The sequence below is a fragment of the Paramormyrops kingsleyae genome, chromosome 23 (genome assembly GCF_048594095.1).
Source record: "Paramormyrops kingsleyae isolate MSU_618 chromosome 23, PKINGS_0.4, whole genome shotgun sequence".
In the NCBI taxonomy this organism is placed as follows: Eukaryota; Metazoa; Chordata; class Actinopteri; order Osteoglossiformes; family Mormyridae; genus Paramormyrops; species Paramormyrops kingsleyae.
The window spans coordinates 4,027,594-4,049,923 of NC_132819.1; the positions used below are offsets into that span (position 1 = coordinate 4,027,594).

The following is a 22,330-nucleotide window of genomic DNA, read 5'->3' on the forward strand; positions in this document are numbered from 1 at the left end:
AGGTAGGTTAGTGCCCCTCCTGATAGGCCAGACTATGAGTGCATATGTGAATATGTATGTATATATATGAGTCACTAGAGTATAGTAAGGTAAAGGCAGCTATATTAGCTAAATATGAAATGCATGCAGAGATTGACCTGCTCCAGTTCTGTTCCACTGAGGTGTGAACTGATGAGACCCCAGGGGAGCTTTATGTGTAACTCAGAGCTCCATCAAAAATGGGTGCAGCCACAAGGGAAGAGTGAGGAAGAGGTGGGGAAGTATGATTGTTCTGGAGCAGGACCTCCATCTGCTGGCCCCAGAGCTTCAAGTATGGATCTGAGAAGGTAACACAGGCTCAGTGGGGGAGGCTGCAGCCTTGGTAGATGTATATGGGGCAGCAGGTAGGAAAACCCAGACATGGACTTAAAGTGGGTGGAAAGGGGCTAAGGATGTTGGGAAGCCACGCCAGGGGCCTTCACCTGCATCAAGAACATCTGGAGAAGGTAAGTGCATGAGTGAAAGGGGTGAACCTACTAAACTGGGTTTAACGAAGCGGGACAGAAGGGGGTAGTATGATATCAGTGTGGTCAAGCAGGTCACCATGGCTTTGGTTAAGGTGTATCCTGTATGCCGCTCAGAGTTGTTTTGTGCATAGATATTTTTTCTTCCTTCCTTTTTGGGAGCCTAAATGCCCTAACAATCCTTCCACTCATACCAATATCTGTAGGGTTCCCTGGCCATCGTCTGTTATACCTGAGTGTAGAGCCCTGTTACATTTGATTCCTGTTATCCTTAATTAACACAAAACAAAAGGTGGTTTTTCACTGTCCAAAGTTTCGATGGTGTATCATAGCGGCAGTAGCACTATGCACAAGCACCTGCAGAGAAAACACACAGGCGCTAGTCTGGATGATGGAGTGTATGAAGTGATGAATATGAAGTGAAGGGGATTAATTGTCAATGTTGACACACCACAGCACACAGTGCACAACAATGAAATGTGTCCTGTGCATTTAACCCGTATGTGACATACATATCTATGCATTAATGAGATTTTAGAAGCACCAGCGTGTTGACTGCATATTTTTGAACTGAAAAGGGAAGCTGGAGTTCACAAACGAAACCCGTGTTAGTGTGCTGAGAACATGCAAATGACAAACACAGTGCAGGGCTGCAAACAGACAGGCAGCGGTGACCTAGCATGTCATCTGTTGTTTATTAGTAATCAGTTGTGGAAACCAAAAGTGATGTGACTGCACTGGATCAGAGTTTGTTTGTGTATAAGACTTTATATAAATACAAAAATGAAGATGAAAAATGAAGAAAGGAAGTCTTGGAAAGGTATATGTTAATTTTAATACATAATTTCAAGAATAAAACAAAATGCTCTTTTTTCCCATTTCAGGAAATATAAAATCTTAATTTCAGTTAATGTGGCAACACAAAAGCGAAATCACAAATTAGCCTGACATCATCACAATTATTTTACTACCCCAGGTCAATAAGAATTATTTGCATAATGCAACATTTACACATTTATTTTACATTGGTTTGTTAGCAAATCATTTTAAATTTGAGTTTGTAATTCCTCAGCTTAGACATCCCTCATTTTTTGTGGTGAAGTCTATCTGGGATGAATGGAGCCATAATCATTGTCATCACCATCATCTTTATCATCATCGTTATCATCATCATTGTCATTGTTGTCATCATCATCATCATCGGATACAACGGAGGGAAAAATGTGGCAACATCCAGAGTATTATTTTTATTAAAATGGGGTCAATAAGTGGACAGTTTTTGTATGTAAATTTTACTTTTAGCTGGAACGAAGCCTGTAACCCAGAAAGAGACGGTGTGTTAGCAGCAATAAAACCACACATTGGCATTTCAAAAACCACACATTGGCAAATGTGACCAGGGGGGTGGGGGGGCAGTGGTGATGGTGCCCCAACCAACTCCCAGGTGTCAGTCAGCTATCATGGGCAGCTGTTCCTGGCTCTTCCGGGCGTTACAGAGCCCCCACACTCACTCCCAAGCAAAGGGGGCAGAATGACTCCAATCCAACTGACTGCTGCCTGGTCCGACCCCCACCTACCCGCCTGGCTCACCCTTCGAAGCGCCAGAACCCCCCCCTGCCCACAGAGCACCGAGGACGATGCACCTGGACCCCAGCCCCCTCACCACCTCACCCACACCGTAAATAAACACCGCCCCCCCGCCCCGGGGACTTGATCACTTCCTGTGTCTCTGGCTCTTTCCTGCACTCGGCGTGATGATGATTTTTATCACACTAACGATCTTCGTTTAAAACACATATCATTTCCAAGCTGCTGTTTGATTGTGTCATGTGACCATGGCATTGCCTCACTCACTAGAGTTACTCCTCTTCCTCCAGACCAGAAATGCACCAATGCCAACGGCCACCACAAGAACAGAGACTGAAACATAGACGCCGATGAGGGTAAGGGGAGAGCCGGAATCTGGAATCAGAAACAGAGAAGGAGGGATGGGAGAAAAGGAGAAAGAAATCCAGAGAGACGGATGCATTATTAAACACACTGTCCAGCAGACTGATCTTCTCCTGGACTGTTTGGTGACGATTCCAGCACAATAAATAATGAATACACATTCATACGAGAAATGTTTAGCTTTGAGGAGAGACTGGCTAGATATCTGCAGGCACCGTCTTCTTTATGATTTAAAGTATTAGATTACATTTAGTCAAATGCAGGTAAAACAAACTACATCAGGAGAAAGAGCAAAGGATGGTCATTATTTCATCAGAAACAGGGGGATGCAGTGGAGATGGAGTGAGAGCGAATGGGTGCCAGTTGGGCTTTGGGCTGTTCACATGCGTGCACAGCAACGAGGAATAAAGGCAACATGAGCCAAATTTGCCTTTGAGGTAAACGCCAGTCCTCAGCCTGAGCTCTTTGCTGCTTCATAGTGACTCACTGCTGTTGCTCAGTATCTGTTTCTCCATCACCGCCTTGACGACGTCGCGGTCGTCGCTGATGTGCTGCACAGTGCAGGTGTACACGTGCTCCCGCAGGTCCTCAGGCGACACTCTCAGGTTGATTCTCTTCTGAAAGGTCCCGTTGCCGTTGGGAACCGTCTCGCCCACCGTCACGTCGTCGTGGAGCTCAAGCCCGTCCTTCTGCCAGAACATCACCACACCGCTGGGGGAGAAGCCGGTGGCGTGGCAGATCACAGGAGAGGAGTCGTCTCTGTGGAGGAGAGACACGACTGGGGGGACTGGGGTGAGAGAGGAAGAGGAAGGTTTTATATTAACATTTATATTAATATGAGATGCTGTGACTGATCATGGACAAACACATGTTCCTGCACCTTCCTTCTGCAGGGTGTCTCTGCCATGGTCCAGATACTTCTTCAGCCATTCGATGCATGTGATCTGCAGGTAATTCTTCCAACCTTGAATATGCTGATACTTAGGGTCCCACTTCAGCTTGGTTATTACAGCCTTCTGGTTGGCTGCCGTCCAGGTGAGAGTGTTCAGATCCAGGCTGATGAAATCCTCCCCGTCGTACCCCTGCAGATTGTACCCCCGAATGGTGCCGTCACCATCCAGCTCACAGCCGTACATCATCTGGGCTGTGTGTATGCCTGCCAAAACAGCCCATGACAGGTGAAGATGTTACGGGACGGTGTGTGGCTCAGCCTGAGGTCCAAAGGTCGCTGGTTTAACCCCCAGCTCCATGTGCGGCTGCCCTGTGGCATGAACCCCAAGTTTGCTCTCATCTGTGTTTGTGTCTCATGGAGAGCAGGATGGGACAGGCAAAAAGAGAATATCATCCTATTCTGTTTTATATATATAAAAAACTCTAAGTACAATACCAGCGGTGTCCACCAGGGGCATGTACTGGGGTGCTGAGCAGCTGTCCCAGAAAACAGGGAGAAAACTGAGTAAAGGAGGGAGGCAATGGAGAGAAGCTGCTTCAGGGCAGAGGCAGGAGAGCTGGGCTCTGAGACTTTAGCCACATTGGGAGCGATCAGTCCTGAGAAGAGCTTCACCAGGACCACCGACAGCAGGGCATGTGAGCCAGCTGGATGATGCAGAGTCAGAGGGAGCTTCTCTGCGGCCGTAGCAGAGACTCTGCCTTTGGCAGCGGTTTTTATTTACGGGATGCTGGGTCACGCTCAGAGCCGCCAGCTGTTGGGTCTCGGGGAACGAGCCGGACGACGAGCAAATTGAGAACCAAGCAAGTAGCTGCTGCCTTTAGACTCTTTGAGATGGAGGAACTGTGTCCGCGTTGTGTGCAGGAGTTTAAAGGAGGTGCATTAAAAGTGAATTTGGTTATTATGAAAGGCTGCAGAGTGGGTTAGGAGGGTTACAGCAGACTGACTCTGCCAGGTTCAGATGGCTACAGTCAGCTGTGCTCTAATGAGTAATGAGTCTCATCATTATAAAACCACACATCACATGACCAGTGCGCCGAGTGGCTTTTTGAACAGCTAGATATGGCGTCCATAAGTGAACCGAAATGAGTCACACAGGTGCTGGCGTGAGCGGTTTCAGGTCCGCCTGCTGCACGTTTCCTGATTAAAATGAGTAACAGTGAATGGCGACGATGTTCATCTGCCATTCTGGGTTCAGCATAGGTTGGTACAGCTTCGGCCCTGAGACTCTCATCATTTACTGTGAGATTTCAAGCTCCGCCTATTTCCCACGCAGTGTTTCCCAATCCGGTCCTCAGCTCCCGGTAAAAACGTGGACTGTCTGTGGGTCCCTGAGGACCAGATTAGGAAACACTGATCTAGAGGGAAACTTTGGTGGGAACCAGCTACTAGAAGCTTCGGTGAGTCTTTTGTCCCCAAATCCAGGAGAGAAAAGCTAATCTGCACATGAGGAGCTTTGCAGAGCTCCACCTCCATCAGCGATTCCTGCTCATTCGGCTCTGGCTTGTGAAAGATGCTGTGACACTCTGAGGGCTGAGCTCACTGCTCTCACCCTCAACTACACGTCCTGTGTCACTGTGTACTGAGCAGCCCAGAGAACTGCATCCTGTGGGATGTGAGACTGTCAGGATGAAGGAGAGAAGCCAAGGTTCATACGGCCAACATCTGATGAGACCCAGTCAAACAGCATCTCATGGTTACCATGGAGGGAAATGAAGGGAGAGTGTCATCGATAAATACATTTCCTGTTTGTCACCACATGGCATGGTGGTTTTGACGCAGCTGCATGCATTAGTCCCTGTGCACTCTGCAGTCAGTGGCACAGTCTGACTGTCACCTTAGCCCTGGGATGTCAGTTGTTTTAAACGCTCCAATTAAATCTGTCCAGTGGCAAAGGAAAAAAGAAGTGAAACTGAACAGAATCCACAGCTTCCTCAGAGAATAAATGACCCCCCCCCATGTACCTCAGAGCTATAGTGTGAGTCTGTGAGCACAGTGTCAGTCTATAAGCTCTGTGTATAAAGGACAGAGGCTCTTGAAGCCACCTTTTCTGTTCAAATGTAAGTAAAATACCATGGTCACACAGAGATGGGCAGAACTCCCCTACACAAAAATAATATCTTCAGAGTTACAGTATCAGATCTGTCTCCTGATGAGAAATTGCTTAGTAATTTCATATGAAACTGATTCATATGAAACTCTTAGACTCTAATATATATGCTATTGTGTATGTATACAATATCAATTCTTAGGAAAAAAACAGAGAAATCTAGTTTAATCTATGAATATTAATAAGTACTTTAAAAAAGCCACCAGAAAATTAAATACAGCAAGCGAATGTATAAGATGTCAGGCTCACTGCTGTAAACATGCAGCACTTACCTCCTGTTTGGTTGAAACGCTGCTTTGCCACTTCTGTGTTGATTTTGAACACCTGCTCTCCACCACGAAGTGCTGAGTCTCCCTGTCCCAGTAATCTCAGGTATCCCTGTCATACCGCTGTAGACATACTGCAGGGAGTGCGTCACTGGGACAACAAGACACACATTACAGTTACTGACACTGGAGCACAGTGATCACTGTATGTTTCTGATCATTTATACAAATAAATTTTGTAAGAATTGAAAGATTAAAGGTTTTTATTTGTGACATGCAATGAAATGCAAGGTGTGAACTCCGCCATAATAAACAAAACAAACATTAAAAGTAAAAATATAACAAACAGTCATAAATAAGTAAAGTTATACTCTAAAAAATGAACAGACCAAAGATGTGCAGCACCAATCAAATCAATTGTGAGATAAATAAGGAGAGAACATGAATTTGAAGAGTCAACTAAGTATTAAGCAGTGTGATGGCTTTGGGGGTAGGAGCTCCATCAGAGCCTCTCAGCTCTCAGTGAGAGACGGCAGAAGCCCTTTCCAGACCGCAGCCTGGTAACCATACACTGTCTGGCTAAAAAAATTTGAATTTTTCGTTGGACCGCCTTTAGCTTTCATTATGGCGCACATTGGTCATGGCATTGTTTCCACAAGCTCATGCAACATCTCACCCTTTATTCTCATCCAGATTTGCATTCATTTCTCACCGAGATCCTGTATTGACAAGTGAGTTGAACCTCCATAAAGCCTCCTTCAGCACATCCCATCCATCCATCCATTGTCCAACCCGCTTATCCTATTGGATCGCGGGGGGTCCGGAGCCTATCCCGGAAACAATGGGCACGAGGCAGGGAACAACCCTGGATGGGGGGCCATCCCATCGCAGGGCACACTCACACACCATTCACACACACATGCACACCTCAGCACATCCCAAAGACCTTCAATGAGGTTAAGGTCACAACTCTGTGATGACCAAGTCATACGTGAAAATGATTCCTCATGCTCCCTGAACCACTCTTTGACAATTCGAGCCCATTGAATTTTGGCATTCTCTTCCTGGGATATGCCCATGCCAACAGGGAAGAAAAAATCCATTGATGATGAATGGAGCTGTAACCTGGCCATTCAGTAGATTCAGGTACTCAGCTGACTTTACTTTATTGGTGCATAATGTTGCTGAACTGTAATAATGATCCAGTCATTGGCTCTTAAGTATTTGCTGATATAAATTCAAATGATGACGTTTTTTTTTGGCCAGGCAGTGTCTAATAATAATAATACAAAATTATTCATTACACAACTCAAATCCCAAATGTAATGAATTTTATTTAAATGAACAAATAAAATTTGGGAACCAGTGGCCATGTGTCTCTAACATCGGTAGCAAAAACATTTGAGTTATTACTATTCTTTTAGTAATAACACAAAAATGTCATGCTTAAAACATTCCTGGAATCTTCGATATAGCATTCACAGCGCCCTCTATAGGATTCTGTCAAAACAACATCCCCTAAGGTGGCAGAGATCTTGCCAAAGAAGAAGGTAACTTAAGGCCTCAAATGGGACTTACAGTATATTAGGCCTAAGAAAACAACATTATTTCATATATAAAATTAAACACTTTAAATCTAAAATATGCTTGCAACTGAATACTGATTATCAAGAAATCTCAGAAATAAAAACCACAGAACAGACCCAGATAGCATGCGGATGTGGGCCACTTCTGGCAAATGTGTGCCACTGCTGGCCCGGTTCCGGCACCGGCAAACGGATGCATGCCAAAAGTGGCCCACTTTTGATTAGACATATGTGGCCAAAATGTCACAAAACAGATATGGGCCACATATTAAATACTTTATTAAAAAATAGTTAATGGCTTGCTGCTCTGGCCCACTTCTGGCCATACCTGTCAAGTTTTGGATTTGAAAATAAGGGAAATTTTCCGGCACCCGCCGCGAGCCATCCCAGCACCCCAAACAAGCTCCAGTATCCCTTACATTTTAAGACAGGTGTACAAGAAATCAAAAATAACCATTTACATTTTATTTTCATTACACATTTTCTTTTAATTTCTAATGTTCACTCATGTGGCTCTCTGGCATTCACTAATGACTTATTATACAGATTTGTTGCAGACTTTGTATCCTTGTTGAAGTCGTCACAGAAGGTGAAAGTAACGTTGTTTTTCGCACACAGAATTGCCATTTTAACCTCTGCATTTATGACCTGGTTAATGTTGTAAATGACCTGCAGACTACTGCAGGTGGCAGTTCTCGCGAGGCTACTGACAGTTCAGTTTGGAGAGGCAGAGGAATTTTTTAAAAATGATATTATAATACGGGAGATTTATGGGAAAATACTAATACGGGAGGTCGGCGGGAAAGAGGGGTAAAATACGATAGTTTCCCGGCCAAAACGGGAGACTTGACAGCTATGCTTGAGGCAAAGGTATGGCAAATGTGCACTTGTGCTTATGGAAAAAGAAATGTTTTCTAGATGTAATGAGTGTGCTATTTGGACAGAGCACATTACATTATTTAAACGCATTATTAAACACTTATGTACGGAGCCCCTAAGGTAGGGAACCCTTAAGGTGACAAAGGAGCAGAAAAAAAAACGGCAGGAGGAAAAAAAAAAAAAGTCATGTTTTTCAAAACTTTTGCGATATAACCCAAATATACAGTATATTCCATTCTGAACTTAAAATTAGCTGCATCAAAACGTTACGGCAGTTTGCAAACCCTATACAGACTATTTACAAGGTAATAAAACTTACATACATGTAAATGTGTATGCAGAACAGAGAACAGAAAATCTCACTCCATGCAGCTGACCAAAGTTGCCAACTCTGCATTTTATTTTAAATGAGAAGTAAAATGCAGGTTTCGACTGAAGCAACTTCTCATTCCTTTGCTTTGTTACTCGGACAAATACAAAACGAATGATTAAACATTATATGCATCTCTTTTTGTATGTTTTCTAAATAAGACCGTGTGCCCACACCCAACTGTAATACCGATTAAAGCGATCTATTCTTTTAGTATTTATGTTAAAGCAATACTTTTATTTTATTACTGTTGTGGGATTAATCTCCACTGTATTGTGGGTTTTACGGCTTTTTTGGAGGTCACCGACTCCATTGCTGTGAGAATTACTGACTGTCTCGTTGTTTTGATGGGTTAGCGGTATACTAATGCTATTGTCTATTAAAAAACCAAAGGTATGATACACTGAAGTATATTGCAGCTGGTGTTTAAAAGGAGCTCGCCAGTTATATTGATGATAGGACCTTTCTGAAACAATCTCGGACCATGAAATAGGAAGCCAATTCACTTACAGCTCAGTGGCGGAATCAGTATTTTTCCGCACCGCCAATGTAACATTTTCCTTGGGTTTCACGTGTTTGCTGTTTGTGGGCCTATACGCCTTCTTGCGTCACTTCTGATTGGTGAGCATGACTGCATGGCATGCGAAAAGCACGGCGCTTGTGATTGGTGAGAATGACTGTCACACAGGGAGCACGGCATGGATTTCTAAAATTATTCTCACAGCAGTTTTAAACCCTGGGTCCGACGTGCTGTATAATGTGTATCCTAAATCACGATTTTTGCGACTTCCTAATCGCATTGTTTCAAATTGCGATTGCGATTTGAAATCGATAAATCGTGCAGCCCTAATACATGGTTCATATGACAACAAGGAATAATACAAATTTTAAATGAATGTGCCCGTAACAATGTAAATAACTTGTCAGAAGGTTTGTTCCATGTTAACAGGACTTACTGTGACATCATGGAGGATGAACTCATGCTGTTGGTTGCAGTTGGCTGGAGTTCTCAGAATCAGTGTCAGACGCTACAGGGAAAAACCACAGATAAAGTCACAGGGTTTGGTTATATTCTATACATACATACTAAAGGACTGCAGGCAATTAATTCAAGGTGATATTTCCACTTAAATCAATTTCAGATTTAAATGCTCTTTATACATGTATATAGTTGTGGCAACAGCGATACAGGGTAACAATACTCACTGCCGGCTTTCCCATAGCCTGAAACACAGAGGGACACAGAGTCAGACACAGGCACTCAGACTCTGTGCATCATTCGAGTGTCAGAGGCCCCAGTATAATGACTGTGTGCAGTTACATGCTTTGAAACATGTCACTGGTGTTTCAGTTGGACGCCATTGTTGTCTGTGTCTGTCGGCTTTTCTGTTACCTGTCCTGTTCCTCCTCCACAACACGACCCCAACGACAACAGCAACGAGAGCCAGAGCAGCAGCCACACAGCCGACGATGATGCCCCAGGGAAGGCCTCCTAAAATAAGGTTAAAGCACCATGTTCACCCCTGACAGTGACGCTCATTAGCTGATCTCTCTCATTATTGTGTCGCTGCTCCTCTTACCCTGATTGGTCCTTATGTTCTTCTCCTCCAGCAGCACAGCAATGTCATCCTGGAGGCTCTTGTGCTGCACGACACAGCTGTAGCTGTTCATCTTCCAGTCCTCAGTCTTCACCGTGAGTTTCGATGTGATCTGGAATGTTCCGTCCCCGTTTGGCAGGGTCTCCCCCACCTCCACATCACTGTGCTTGTCCACTCCATCTTTCCTCCAGGTCACCATGATCCTTTTGGGGAAGAAGCCGGTTGTGTGGCAGGTGACAGGAGAGGAGGGGTCCTTCTGCAGCAGAGACACCTCAGGGCGGACTTGGGGAGAAAGACAAAAACATCCATAAATAAAACGCTACACTTCATCACCAGCAATCTCTCCTGTAAATACATAATGTGATTAATATTCTATACATTGTAGCTACAGTATAAGCCTGCATCAGGACAGGGACAGCTGTGCCCCCCCGGCTGTATTCTTTAGTATTTCTGCCAGAGGGTGTTAATGATCTACCATCTAATACTGCTGATTGTGAGAATCAGTCCAGGTGGAACGGCAGACAGAAGCACATGGGGGGATGGGAAGGAGGAGCAGGAGCTGAGAGGAGCTTAAACATCACTGGGCAGGAGGGGGAGCCTAAATATGAAGATCATAAAAACAAAACTGACATCAACATCAGTATCTTCACCCCAGCCCAAGATGTCCACACCCCATCCCTGCTGTACTGTACCTGTCCTCTCCAGTGTGCTCTTCCCATAGCTCACATACTTCTTCAGTGACTCAATGCACTGCTGGGTAAAGTAACTTTTATATCTATCTTTCCTAGCATTGCCACTGTCCCACTTCTGTTTAGTGGGAACCGCCTGCATAACTGGAGCCACATAAGTCATGGTCTTGAAGTCTAATGCAATGAAGTCACTCCCATCATAGCCAAATTGTTCAAGAGCACCTGTGGCCCCAGTTTCATCATCCCACTCACAGCCAAGCACCATCTGAACTGTGTGGATACCTGAACAGAAAGAGGAGAGAATTAGCAGGCAGGTTTGATATGGTTTCATCCTCTGGGCGTCATTTTCACAGCATTTCAAACAGGCCTGTCAGCAGCTCCTCACTCTCAGCATCCTGCATGTACACTGCAGCTTTCAGGCCTTTTTAACTGTGTGACATTAAATTCACACACGAGCTGGAGAATGAGAAAAAATTGAAATCACAGCACACATACACACACCACAAAAAGCTTATGATTGTTGATTATCACTATTATATTGTTTTGTATTTTTAAATAATAAACACAACTGATCTAAGAAAGACGAATAGTAGAGGGAAGGGATGCATCCATTGAGTGCTCCTGTAGCTCAACAAGAAGAGATCAAGTTCCAGGGACCATCCATACATTGTATTTGATTGGTCGAGGTGTGATTAGCGTTGCAGTGCTGTAAGCTTGTGAATGAGCGGCCCAGGCTCCCAAATGAGCCTGTCCGCCTCTAAGCCAGTTCTAGTTCCAAAACTGCAGCATGCATCAATTATAATCGCTGCTGCCACAGTTCACATGCTTATTATGAAAATAAGACTTATTGACCTTATAGTTAAATTACAGTAAACACTGCTTTTTATGGCCCAGTTGCAGCAGTTTTATTTATGCACCGGGAAATTTGTACTGCTTTCCAAATTTGTCACGACTGATTATGTTCAGAAAGTAAACAGCAGAAAACATTCTGCAGTAAAACAGCCACATGCCTCAACATCTGAAAACATTTTGTGGAAAAAAAAAACAAACAGTAATGATAAAACAAATTTCTTCTGAGTTTTTATTTTTGGATCATTTTATTTTTACTTTCCATCATGAGTTAAGGTGCTCTCATGTTAAATGACTTAAATGGCATCAGCCAAATAAACGCAGCCTGCAAATGTACACAATGTGCTGAGTCGCCCTATAACAGTGTGTCTTGCGCTCTGTGCTGCTTTAACATGTTCAGCGTGAGCAGAGCCATTAGATAACATAAGAACATGCGAAATTTACAAACGAGAGGAGGCCATTCGGCCCATCAAGCTCGTTTGGGGAGAACTTAACTAATAGCTCAGAGTTGTTAAAATCTTATCGAGCTCTGATTTAAAGGAACCCATGGTTTTAGCTACCGCTACACTAGCAGGAAGACTATTCCATACTCTAACTACACGCTGTGTAAAGAAGTGCGTCCTCAAATTTGTTTTAAAATGTTCTCCCGCTAATTTCCACTTATGGCCACGAGTTCTAGTATTTAAACTAATATTGAAAGAGCCATTTGGCTGAACAGCATCCAGACCTGTTAGAATCTTATAGACCTGGATCATGTCCCCCCTTAGTCTCCTTTGCTCAAGACTAAACAGATTTAGCTCAGCTAACCTCTCCTCATAAGAGATAGTCCTCTAAGACCAGGAATCATTCTCATAGCCCTCTGTTGCACCTTATCTAAGGCAGCAATGTCCTCCTTAAGGTATGGTGACCAAACCTGCACACAATATTCTAGGTGGGGTCTTACCAAGGAATTATATAAATGTAACATCACCTCCCTTGACTTAAACTCCACACACCTAGAGATATAACCCAACATCCTATTGGCCTTTTTTATTGCTTCCCTACACTGGCGAGAGTGGGACATGGAAGCATCAACATACACACTGAGATCTTTCTCATAATCAGCTACCTTTATTTCAGTGGAACCCATAAAATATCTGTACTTTATATTTCTGCTCCCTGCATGGATTACCTTACATTTATCCATGTTAAATTTCATCTACCAAGTATCAGCCCAGTCACTAATTAAATCCAGATCCCGTTGTAGCCTCTCTCCTGCTAGATCAGTATCTGCTACACCACCCACCTTGGTGTCGTCTGCAAATTTAACCAGTTTACTGTATGTATTGGTGTCAATACAGTGGGTACGGAAAGTATTCAGACCCCCTTCAATTTTTCACTCTTTGTTATATTGCAGCCATTTGCTAAAATCATTTAAAATAACTTTTTTCCTCATTAATGTACACACAGCACCCCATATTGACAGACAAAAAAAAAAGAATTTTTGAAATTGTTGCAGATTTATTAAAAAAGAAAAAACAAATATCACATGGTCCTAAGTATTCAGACCCTTTGCTCAGTATTTAGTAGAAGCACCCTTTTGAGCTAATACAGCCATGAGTCTTCTTGGGAAAGATGCAACAAGTTTTTCACACCTGGATTTGGGGATCCTCTGCCATTCCTCCTTGCAGATCCTCTCCAGTTCTGTCAGGTTGGATGATAAACGTTGGTGGACAGCCATTTTTAGGTCTCTCCAGAGATGCTCAATTGGGTTTAAGTCAGGGCTCTGGCTGGGCCATTCAAAAACAGTCAGAGTTGTTGTGAAGCCACTCCTTCGTTATTTTAGCTGTGTGCTTAGGGTCATTGTCTTGTTGGAAGGTAAACCTTCGGCACAGTCTGAGGTCCTTAGCACTCTGGAGAAGGTTTTTGTCCAGGATCTCTGTACTTGGCCGCATTCATCTTTCCCTCGATTGCAACCAGTCGTCCTGTCCCTGCAGCTGAAAAACACCCCCACAGCATGATGCTGCCACCGCCATGCTTCACTGTGGGGACTGTATTGGACAAGTGACAGTGGCTGATTGTCTCCACACATACCGCTTAGAATTAAGACCAAAAAGTTCTATCTTGGTCTCATCAGACCAGAGAATCTTATTTCTCACCATCTCAGAATCCTTCTGGTGTCTTTTAGCAAACTCCATGCGGGCCGTCATGTGTCTTGCACTGAGGAGAGGCTTCCGACAGGCCACTCTGCCATAAAGCCCTGACTGGTGGAGGGCTGCAGTGATGGTTGACTTTCTGCAACTTTCTCCCATCTCCTGACTGCATCTCTGGAGCTCAGACAAAGTGATCTTTGGGTTCTTCTTTACCTCTCTCACCAAGGCTCTTCTCCCCCAGTAGCTCAGCTTGGCCGGACGGCCAGCTCTAGGAAGGGTTCTGGTCGTCCCAAACGTCTTCCATTTAAGGATTATGGAGGCCACTGTGCTCTTGGGAACTTTAAGTACAGCAGAAATTTTTTTGTAACCTTGGCCAGATCTGTGCCTTGCCACAATTCTGTCTCTGAGCTCTTCAGGCAGTTCCTTTAACCTCATGATTCTCATTTGCTCTGACATGCATTGTGAGCTGTAAGGTCTTATATAGACGGGTGTGTGGCTTTCCTAATCAAGTCCAATCAGTATAATCAAACACAGCTGGACTCAAATGAATGAATGAAGGATGATCAGAAGAAATGGAAAGCACCTGAGTTAAATATATGAGTGTCACAGCAAAGGGTCTGAATACTTAGGACCATGTGATATTTCAGTTTTTCTTTTTTAATAAATCTGCAACAATTTCAAAAATTCTTTTTTTTGTCTGTCAATATGGGGTGCTGTGTGTACATTAATGAGGAAAAAAAATATTTTTAATGATTTTAGCAAATGGCTGCAATATAACAAAGAGTGAAAAATTGAAGGGGGTCTGAATACTTTCCATACCCACTGTACTGTATCATTCATGTAAATTAGGAACAACAGTGGTCCTAAAATTGAAGCCTGCGGTACCCCACTATGAACACAGGCCCACTGTGACTTTGTGTCTCTAATAACTACTCGCTGCTTCCTGTCAGTTAGCCAGTTTTCAATCCAAGCTGCCACAGTTCCTAAAATCCCTGCAGCTTTGAGCTTTAGCAAGAGCCGTTTGTGGGGGACAACATCAAAGGCCTTCTGGAAATCTGAGTAGATCACATCGTGGGCCTTTTTGTGATCAATTTCACTTGTAGCTTCCTCAAAGAACTCAAGTAGATTCGTTAAACAGGATCTACCTCTCCTAAATCCATGTTGGCTATCCCTCAGAATGTTATTTGCATCTAGGTAATCTACCATTTTCACTTGGATTATAGCTTCCATTATCTTTCCAGTAATGCTAGTTAAACTGATTGGTCTATAGTTTGCTGGATTACTTCTATCCCCTTTTTTGAATATGGGTGTTATATTAGCATGCTTCCAATCTGAAGGTACCACACCCACAGATGACGATTTCTGGAATATTAAAGTTAAAGGTTGGCTAATAATATCCCTCATCTCTTTTAAGACTATAGGTAAGATGCCATCAGGCCCCTGCGATTTATTTATTTTGAGTTTAGCTAGGCTTAGTATCACATCAACCTCAGTTATACATATATTGGTCATAGACGACGCTGTATTCGTACTAATTGGTGGCAAGTTACTTGTGTTCTCTACTGTGAACACCCGTGAAAAATAATCATTAAACTCATTTACTATATCAATTTCATTTTCAATTATAAGTCCCTTACTATCCTGCAAATTAGTGATTTCAGCTTTTAGAGCTCTTTTGGAGTTAAAATATTGGAAGAAACTTTTATTGTCATCCTTAGTCTCCAATGCAATTTTTCTTTCTACATCCCTCTTGGACAGTCTAATGTTATTTTTTAGCTACCTGTAGACTTACATACTCCTGCTTAATTTTGAAATCATTTTAATTATTTAATTATTTTCCAATTGTGGAACAGAGCCATTTTCCTCCTGACTTTATTCTTAATTTCCTTAGTAAACCACCTTGGTTGTCATTTCCTAGATTTAGTTTTGCTGGAAAGAGGTATGAAGTCCTCTTGCACTTGCAACAATGTGCTTTTGAAAAATTCCCATGCCTCTTCAACTGTTTGCTATTTAACTCCATCCAGTTTACAGTTTCTAGTTTCAGTCTCATACCTTTAAAGTTAGCCTTACTAACATTGTATACTTTTAATTTCGACTTTGCTCTTCTGATATGGAGCTAAATTAGGGCTAAAAGTTTCGTTAATTTGAAAAAAAAATCTGAAACTGAAAGTTCAAGTTTTGCTGTTGAACTTTAAAAAGTACAACGATGTATTCAAAATAAAAAGACGTTTGAAAGTTTTTTTTGGCTTAAAAATGATTTTGATTCAGTGCTGGATTTTTTTTAAATAAATGTTTTATTTTCATGTTTCACTTTAATATATATTTCAATATTTTAGGTCTTATCTTTTTCAGTTCAGATTCAGGTTTTTTTTTCTCAGTTTCAAGTTTTTTTTTTTCGGATTCGGATCTCCTTTTCAGTTTCGGACTTTTGGGACTGATTTGGCGTAGGGGCGTGGTGTCAGCTGAGAGGGGCGTGGAATGATGAGTGACAGCCTAACGTAGTAACGTAATGGACGGCCTCCGTGCCATCGGCATATATAGTACCCGCCTGCAGTGGCTATCCGTGGGGAAGTTGTTGAAGATGGCATCCGATTCACGTGGAGCACCTGTTGGGGCCAGCAAGACATGTTTCCTACCTTTTTAACAAATACTCAACTAAAAATTGTGCCCACGTTTTACTCCAGCGGTATACATAAATACGTAGGCTATTTACCGTACTTTTAATTGCCCCTCTCTTAATATAATAAAATATAAAATAAAACTCAATTTTACCTCAACATATTGGTGACGTGTCAGGATAGGACTATCATGCTAGTTGAGGATGGTGTGTTGTTCAGGTGGTGTCTATTAGAACACCGATTCATAAAGCAGCTTTCCTTTGAAGGCTTTATCACTCACGCAGTCAATTAACAAGGACAGACAAGAACTCACATAGACCGAGAAAAAAAAAAAAGTTAAAAATGAAATAACAACCACCCACGTAACCGTACTGGCACACAAACACTGAAATATTCTTCCAGATAATTGCCGTCAACCGCTTCAACCGGCGCACAACACAAGTGCACACAGCGTCTACACCACTCCTGCACAGCGAAGCAATCCCAGCAGCCTCTACAGCAGGGGTGCCCAATCTTATCCCCAAAGGGCCGGTGTGTATGCGGGTTTTTGGGATATCCTGTAGGTCAGCTGTTCAAACCTAGGTATGAGGACTGTTCAGCCAATCAGTTCTCTAATTACCGTAGTAATCTCATTAGGGAGTTGCAGCAAAAACCCCCATACACACCGGCCCTTTGCGGATAAGATTGGGCACCCCTGCTCTACAGCAATCCCAGAAATCTCAGCCAAATCTCTAGAGCTATAACAAGCATATTACACTGTCAGGGTCACTGTCATAAACACGCAACACTCACCTCCGGTTTGGTTGAAACACCGCTTTGCAGTTTCAATGTTGGCTTTGTACACCTGCTCATGGATCCTGGATTTGTTGGTGTTCCTGTCCCAGTAATCAGGACCCTCAGACTTTGCCATCCAGTCCTGGCGAGGAGTCATTCTGCGTATGTTACTGTCATAGTAAACAAAGGGCTCTCCATCCACCAGCCCGACAATCATAAACTCTGGGAGGTTCCGTATCCCTGACGTGCCGCTGTAGACATACTGCAGGGAGTGCGACACTGGGGAAAAAAAACACACTAATAATCAGAATCACAATCGGAATACTTTATTTATCCCAGGGGGAAATTTGGTTTCGTTATTCCTATTTGCAATTCCTAAAGTCACCCTGGTATTTGCAGCAACCGTCCAATACACCCATGTATTTTTTCATTTGATCAACATCCTATGGCTAATCAATACCTCATTGACTTTTGTTAACTAATTAAATGAATGAATTAATGAGCTGGTGGTGAAATTTAATGAATACATGGAATGTCTGAGGTGTCTCTGAGGAGAGGTTAGGGAACTGAAGTGATGTTCATCTAGCCATCCAGCAAGATATCAGTAACCCTTTGGTGAACATAAGAAAGTCTTATTATTTTTTTTCTTGTGTTCCAGTTAATTTGCTTATAATACTGAATTGTGTGTTTTTTCCAAGCAAATATACATTTATTACTGAGATAAATAGCTTTAAACATATTCTTTGATTGTCCCTAGTTTTTCAAAAGAACTAAAAAAGATACACTAAATTCAAAGAAATGCAGATGCGAGAAACAAAAGGCAGCATTATAGATGTTTACACACACTGCCCACCGTGTTACACACACACACACACACACACATACACACATTATTTACCACACATAACATTAAACACTACACATGACATTAATGTACAACACATTAACAACATAATACACATTAACTACACAGTTACTTATAGTATTTCCACTTGCCAGCAGTCCTGCATGCTGCCACATTCCCCGATGGGTACCCCTAGTGCTACACTACCCCCCTCCTAGAGGGGTTACCCATCCCTGTACCCCCACTGGGCCGAGCCCTCCGCAGCTGCTGGGTCCCAAGTCCACCACCATCCTCCGTCTCACCTGCGGAGGTATTCACCCTTGGTCCTGGTGAAGGGTGGTGGCCCAGGGGCTGGTGCAGAGTCAGGTGGTAATGATGCAGGACGACAGTCCGGTGCCACTCTGGCATCCACACCCTGTACACCACACTGGAGATTTGCTCCAGGATCTCCTTGGGGCCTCTCCATTGGCTGCCCAGTTTGGGCGACTGCCCCTTCTTCCCGATGGGGCAGTACGCCCAAATAGAGTCCTCTGCGCTCCCAAAGATGTTGTAGGCAGTCCAGTCCTGGAGTCTTCGGTAGCTCCTTCTCTGGGGGAAAGCCAAACACCATTTCCACTGGGGGTCCGCACCTCACAGTCAAAAATGAGAGTGGCGGGGGGGTGCAGCCGGTTCTCTCCTGCACCGTTGCATAATAAGCCCACAGGACCAGGGGAAGGGGGACTTCCCTCTTGCACAGGTGCTGGTTGATGAGCTCGGCGCTTCAAAGTTCCTCCCCTGTTTGCTGTGCAGTTCCTTCGGGGCTCCAAAGCAGCAGAAAAATTCCAGTAAGAGCGTCGTTGCTGTGGTGGTGGCGTTTTAGCCTCAGGCCTCTTTGTGAAGTAGTCCATGGCCACGAGTGTGTAGCGGTTCCTGGGTGATGTGTGAGTAAAGGGGCCCAGGACGTCCATCCCCACATGCTTCATGGGGGCATCCACCCGGTATAGCTGCAGGGGAGCTAGAGACTCCCGACTGGGACCCTTCTGAGCCAAGCAAGCATCAGAGCAGCGTATGAACAGCTCAATATCCTGCGCGCAGCCTGGCTAGTAGGGGCGCTGAACCTGCTATGATGGGAAAGGGTCCCTGGAACCCTACCTCACCCAGGTCCTCTGAAGAGACTGCAGGCCACTTGGTGATGTTGCCGGAAGGGGAGGCACTGCCAGCCCCCCTAAGCCTCTCTCCCAGGGAACAGGGTAACTGCCGAGCCCTAATCACCACACTGCAGTGGCAGTTCAGCCAGTGACAGCTCAGGGACAGGCGGCAGTGCGCCGTGGAAAGTCTGGGGGCGCGTTCCCAGCTCAGCTGGAACACCTCCACTTCCATCCCCAATCCTGACCCCAGTGTGGTGCAGGTACCAGACATGGTGGCAAGGACGGTGATTTGGGTATGGATGGTAGAGATGTCTCTACCAATATTCTGGGAATACCAAATTGTCCCAACCAATATTTTTAGTGATCTCCAAACTTTTTCCACAGCTTTTCCACCATCTTCATCACCCTGAAGTGGCCAGCCCCGATGGCTCCATGCACCAACCTCAGGACGTGGCCCTGAAGGCTTATCTGAATACACTTAAAAATATTTGCCACCCTCCTTAGCCTCCCTGCATTCATTTCCGGGATATAAAGGAATATGCCGGGGGTCTCTGTTTGTGACACTGCTGTCAGTTGTGCCTAAAATAACTGAGACATGTCAACGCGATGCGAAACACCCCCTGCATTATTTATCAAAGCTTTCAGGTGAGGTGCGTCTTCAGCATTGTAGTATCAGGTAGGCAAAAGCTTTGCAGCCACATCAAAAAAGATAAGGAGAACCGGTTTAACACAAAGTTGCTTTTTTTTTTTTTTTAGAACCCTTAAAATGGCCGATCTCAAGTAACAACAACAAAGTGACAACATAGGAGGAAAATGCAGGGAGGTTACACAGTAGATGGTAAAGCACACAAATGATGGGTCATGTCAGGATTACACATACAGCACTGGTAAAGGTACACGCGTTAAACGGGAGCAGGTGTTACACTAAAACAGACAGCTATTTACCAGACATACACAGGGCTATAATCACGGCCCGCCAGCATGTCTGGACATGCAGATGTAGCAGGCTCTGCTATGTGGAGCCACCTCACCGCCGCTACAGTGTGACTGGATCGAGAAATCAAAGCTAAAATATATGATCATAAACAGTCTTTTTGATGGCTTATGGTTTTCACGGAAATGTACAGGTTTTCACTGCAGTTGGGTTGACATGTATGACCTAAACCTAAATTCTGAGTGCATTTTTAAAATCAGTGTTTACTTGTCAGTCCCGTGGCGTCACACTATGCTTTCAGATATAAAATGAAACACTTTAAATATGAAAATTGCCCGCAAACTGAATGCCATTTACTCAGCAATCTCAAAACTAATAAAAATCACATAACCAAACCCTATAAAGCTTTAGAAATAGCTGAAGCAAAATCAAATTTATTTCAATTTACCTGCAAATATCCAGTCAACGCCAAACAAAATGAGTGCAAAAAGCAGAGCTTTCCGCATGTTGTGGGAGATCGAGGATTTAATAGGTAAGAGAAAGAAAAACAGACTCTGTACCAGTACCTGCAGACCTGGATGTTTTATCAAAGCAAACAAAAAAATTTACCAACTGTAACCAAGCGAAGACCTGACATCACACATCTCCAGGATGTTTTGGAGATGACGATGAGTGTTCTATCAGAGGCCAAAGTTAATATGACCCAAGATGTTGTTGAGAATTGAGTTCTGTATATTCCAGTCAGCTTGGCTAAGTGGTGCATTAGCATTGTTTCAACAAGTACTAATACTGGTTTAATAAATAATATATTCCTAATAAATTATGACTATGACTTTATGACCTATGACTTTAGCAATGAGGGGGAAAAGCCAGCATTACATTACAACTTTACATAACTCAAAGCAGTGTTTTATAAAAGACACCTTTAACTTCAAAATCTTTGTAACTTCTGAAAAGATGGCTGAACCAGGGACTGGCATATAAAGGGGAGTGTTTAACTTCCTATACAGTCCCTTCTGAAAGTTTTGGAACGGCAAGGCAGATTCATTTATTTTTGCTTTACACCGAAGATGTTTGGGTTTCTGATAAAAAGATTGAATCTGGGCCGAAAGTTTCAGAAGTCTATGGAAATATGTTGTCTGTCAACTTACAAAGAAATGAATCTAAATTAATGTGGACAAACTTTATCATACAGCAAGACAATGACCAGAAACACACTGCCAACTGAACAAAGAACTTCATTGGGGGAAAAGTGTAAGAATTCCAACTGGCCATGTCAATCATCAGACCTTAACACAACTGAACATGCACTGTGCCTCCTAAAGGCAATACTGAATGGAGAAACACCCTGAAACAAACAACTGAAACAGGCTGCAGTAAAAGCCTGGAAAACCATCACAAAAGAAAAGAAAACAATCTGGTGATGTCAGTGAGTTAGAGGTTTGATGCAGTTATTGCATGCAAGGAAAATGCCATGAAATATTAAAAGTTATTTACCTTAATTTTCTTTACGATCATTTGTTCTTATACTTTCACTCACCAAACATTGGCTTGTCTGATACAAACAGTGCTGTGTTCATTGTTGTTTGACACATAAAAATGCACATACCATGAAATAAAACTGAAATTCTGAACTTTTGTCACAATTTTTTATTTACTTACCTAATTTTTGTTTTCTTACAAGGGGTACTTTGGTGGGCTTGGAAGATTCATTGTTCAAGTGGACGAATGATAAGATTTGAGATATGCCTATAAATTCCTAAATCACTAGGTTCAAGAATTTATTTCTTTTAAATAGGTCTAATAACAGCTATTTTAAAAGGTTTTGCAGTATATCCAAGCTTATTTATAGAAGAAAACCAGCCATCATTGCTGTTCAAGCCTGGAGTGAGGAAGCCACCTCATAACAGCGAGGGAGCCGTGTGTCTGTCACCAGCGTAATGATGGAAGCCAGGGAGAAAGAGGGTCTAGGACCACCTATGATCTCAAAGCGGTTTCATTTATTCTTCCTAGAGAGCTATGAAATTTGTGTGAAACCAAAATGAGTCTATGACTTATTTTTCCTGTCTCTCATTTTTAGTCCAGCAAAAAAATGCACAGAATCTCATATCACCCTCCCTCTAACTTTCATTACAGATCTCATCGAGCTCTA

At 43.2% G+C, this 22,330-nt stretch overlaps 1 protein-coding gene and 1 pseudogene across 1 annotated transcript; both read right to left on the reverse strand.

Moving 5' to 3' along the window:
• Positions 1-1,319: 1,319 nt before the first annotated feature.
• Positions 1,320-7,690, reverse strand: LOC140581987 (class I histocompatibility antigen, B alpha chain-like; annotated as a pseudogene).
• Positions 5,790-20,749, reverse strand: LOC140581937 (class I histocompatibility antigen, F10 alpha chain-like). Its single transcript, XM_072705840.1, has 8 exons — positions 20,627-20,749; positions 17,292-17,552; positions 10,904-11,182; positions 10,194-10,493; positions 10,007-10,105; positions 9,820-9,837; positions 9,570-9,641; positions 5,790-5,929 (listed from the first exon to the last, which is right to left on the reverse strand). Exons 1-7 carry the CDS (start codon positions 20,682-20,684, stop codon positions 9,592-9,594), a joined length of 1,065 nt encoding a protein of 354 aa, XP_072561941.1. The 5' UTR covers positions 20,685-20,749; the 3' UTR covers positions 5,790-5,929; positions 9,570-9,591.
• Positions 20,750-22,330: the final 1,581 nt, after the last annotated feature.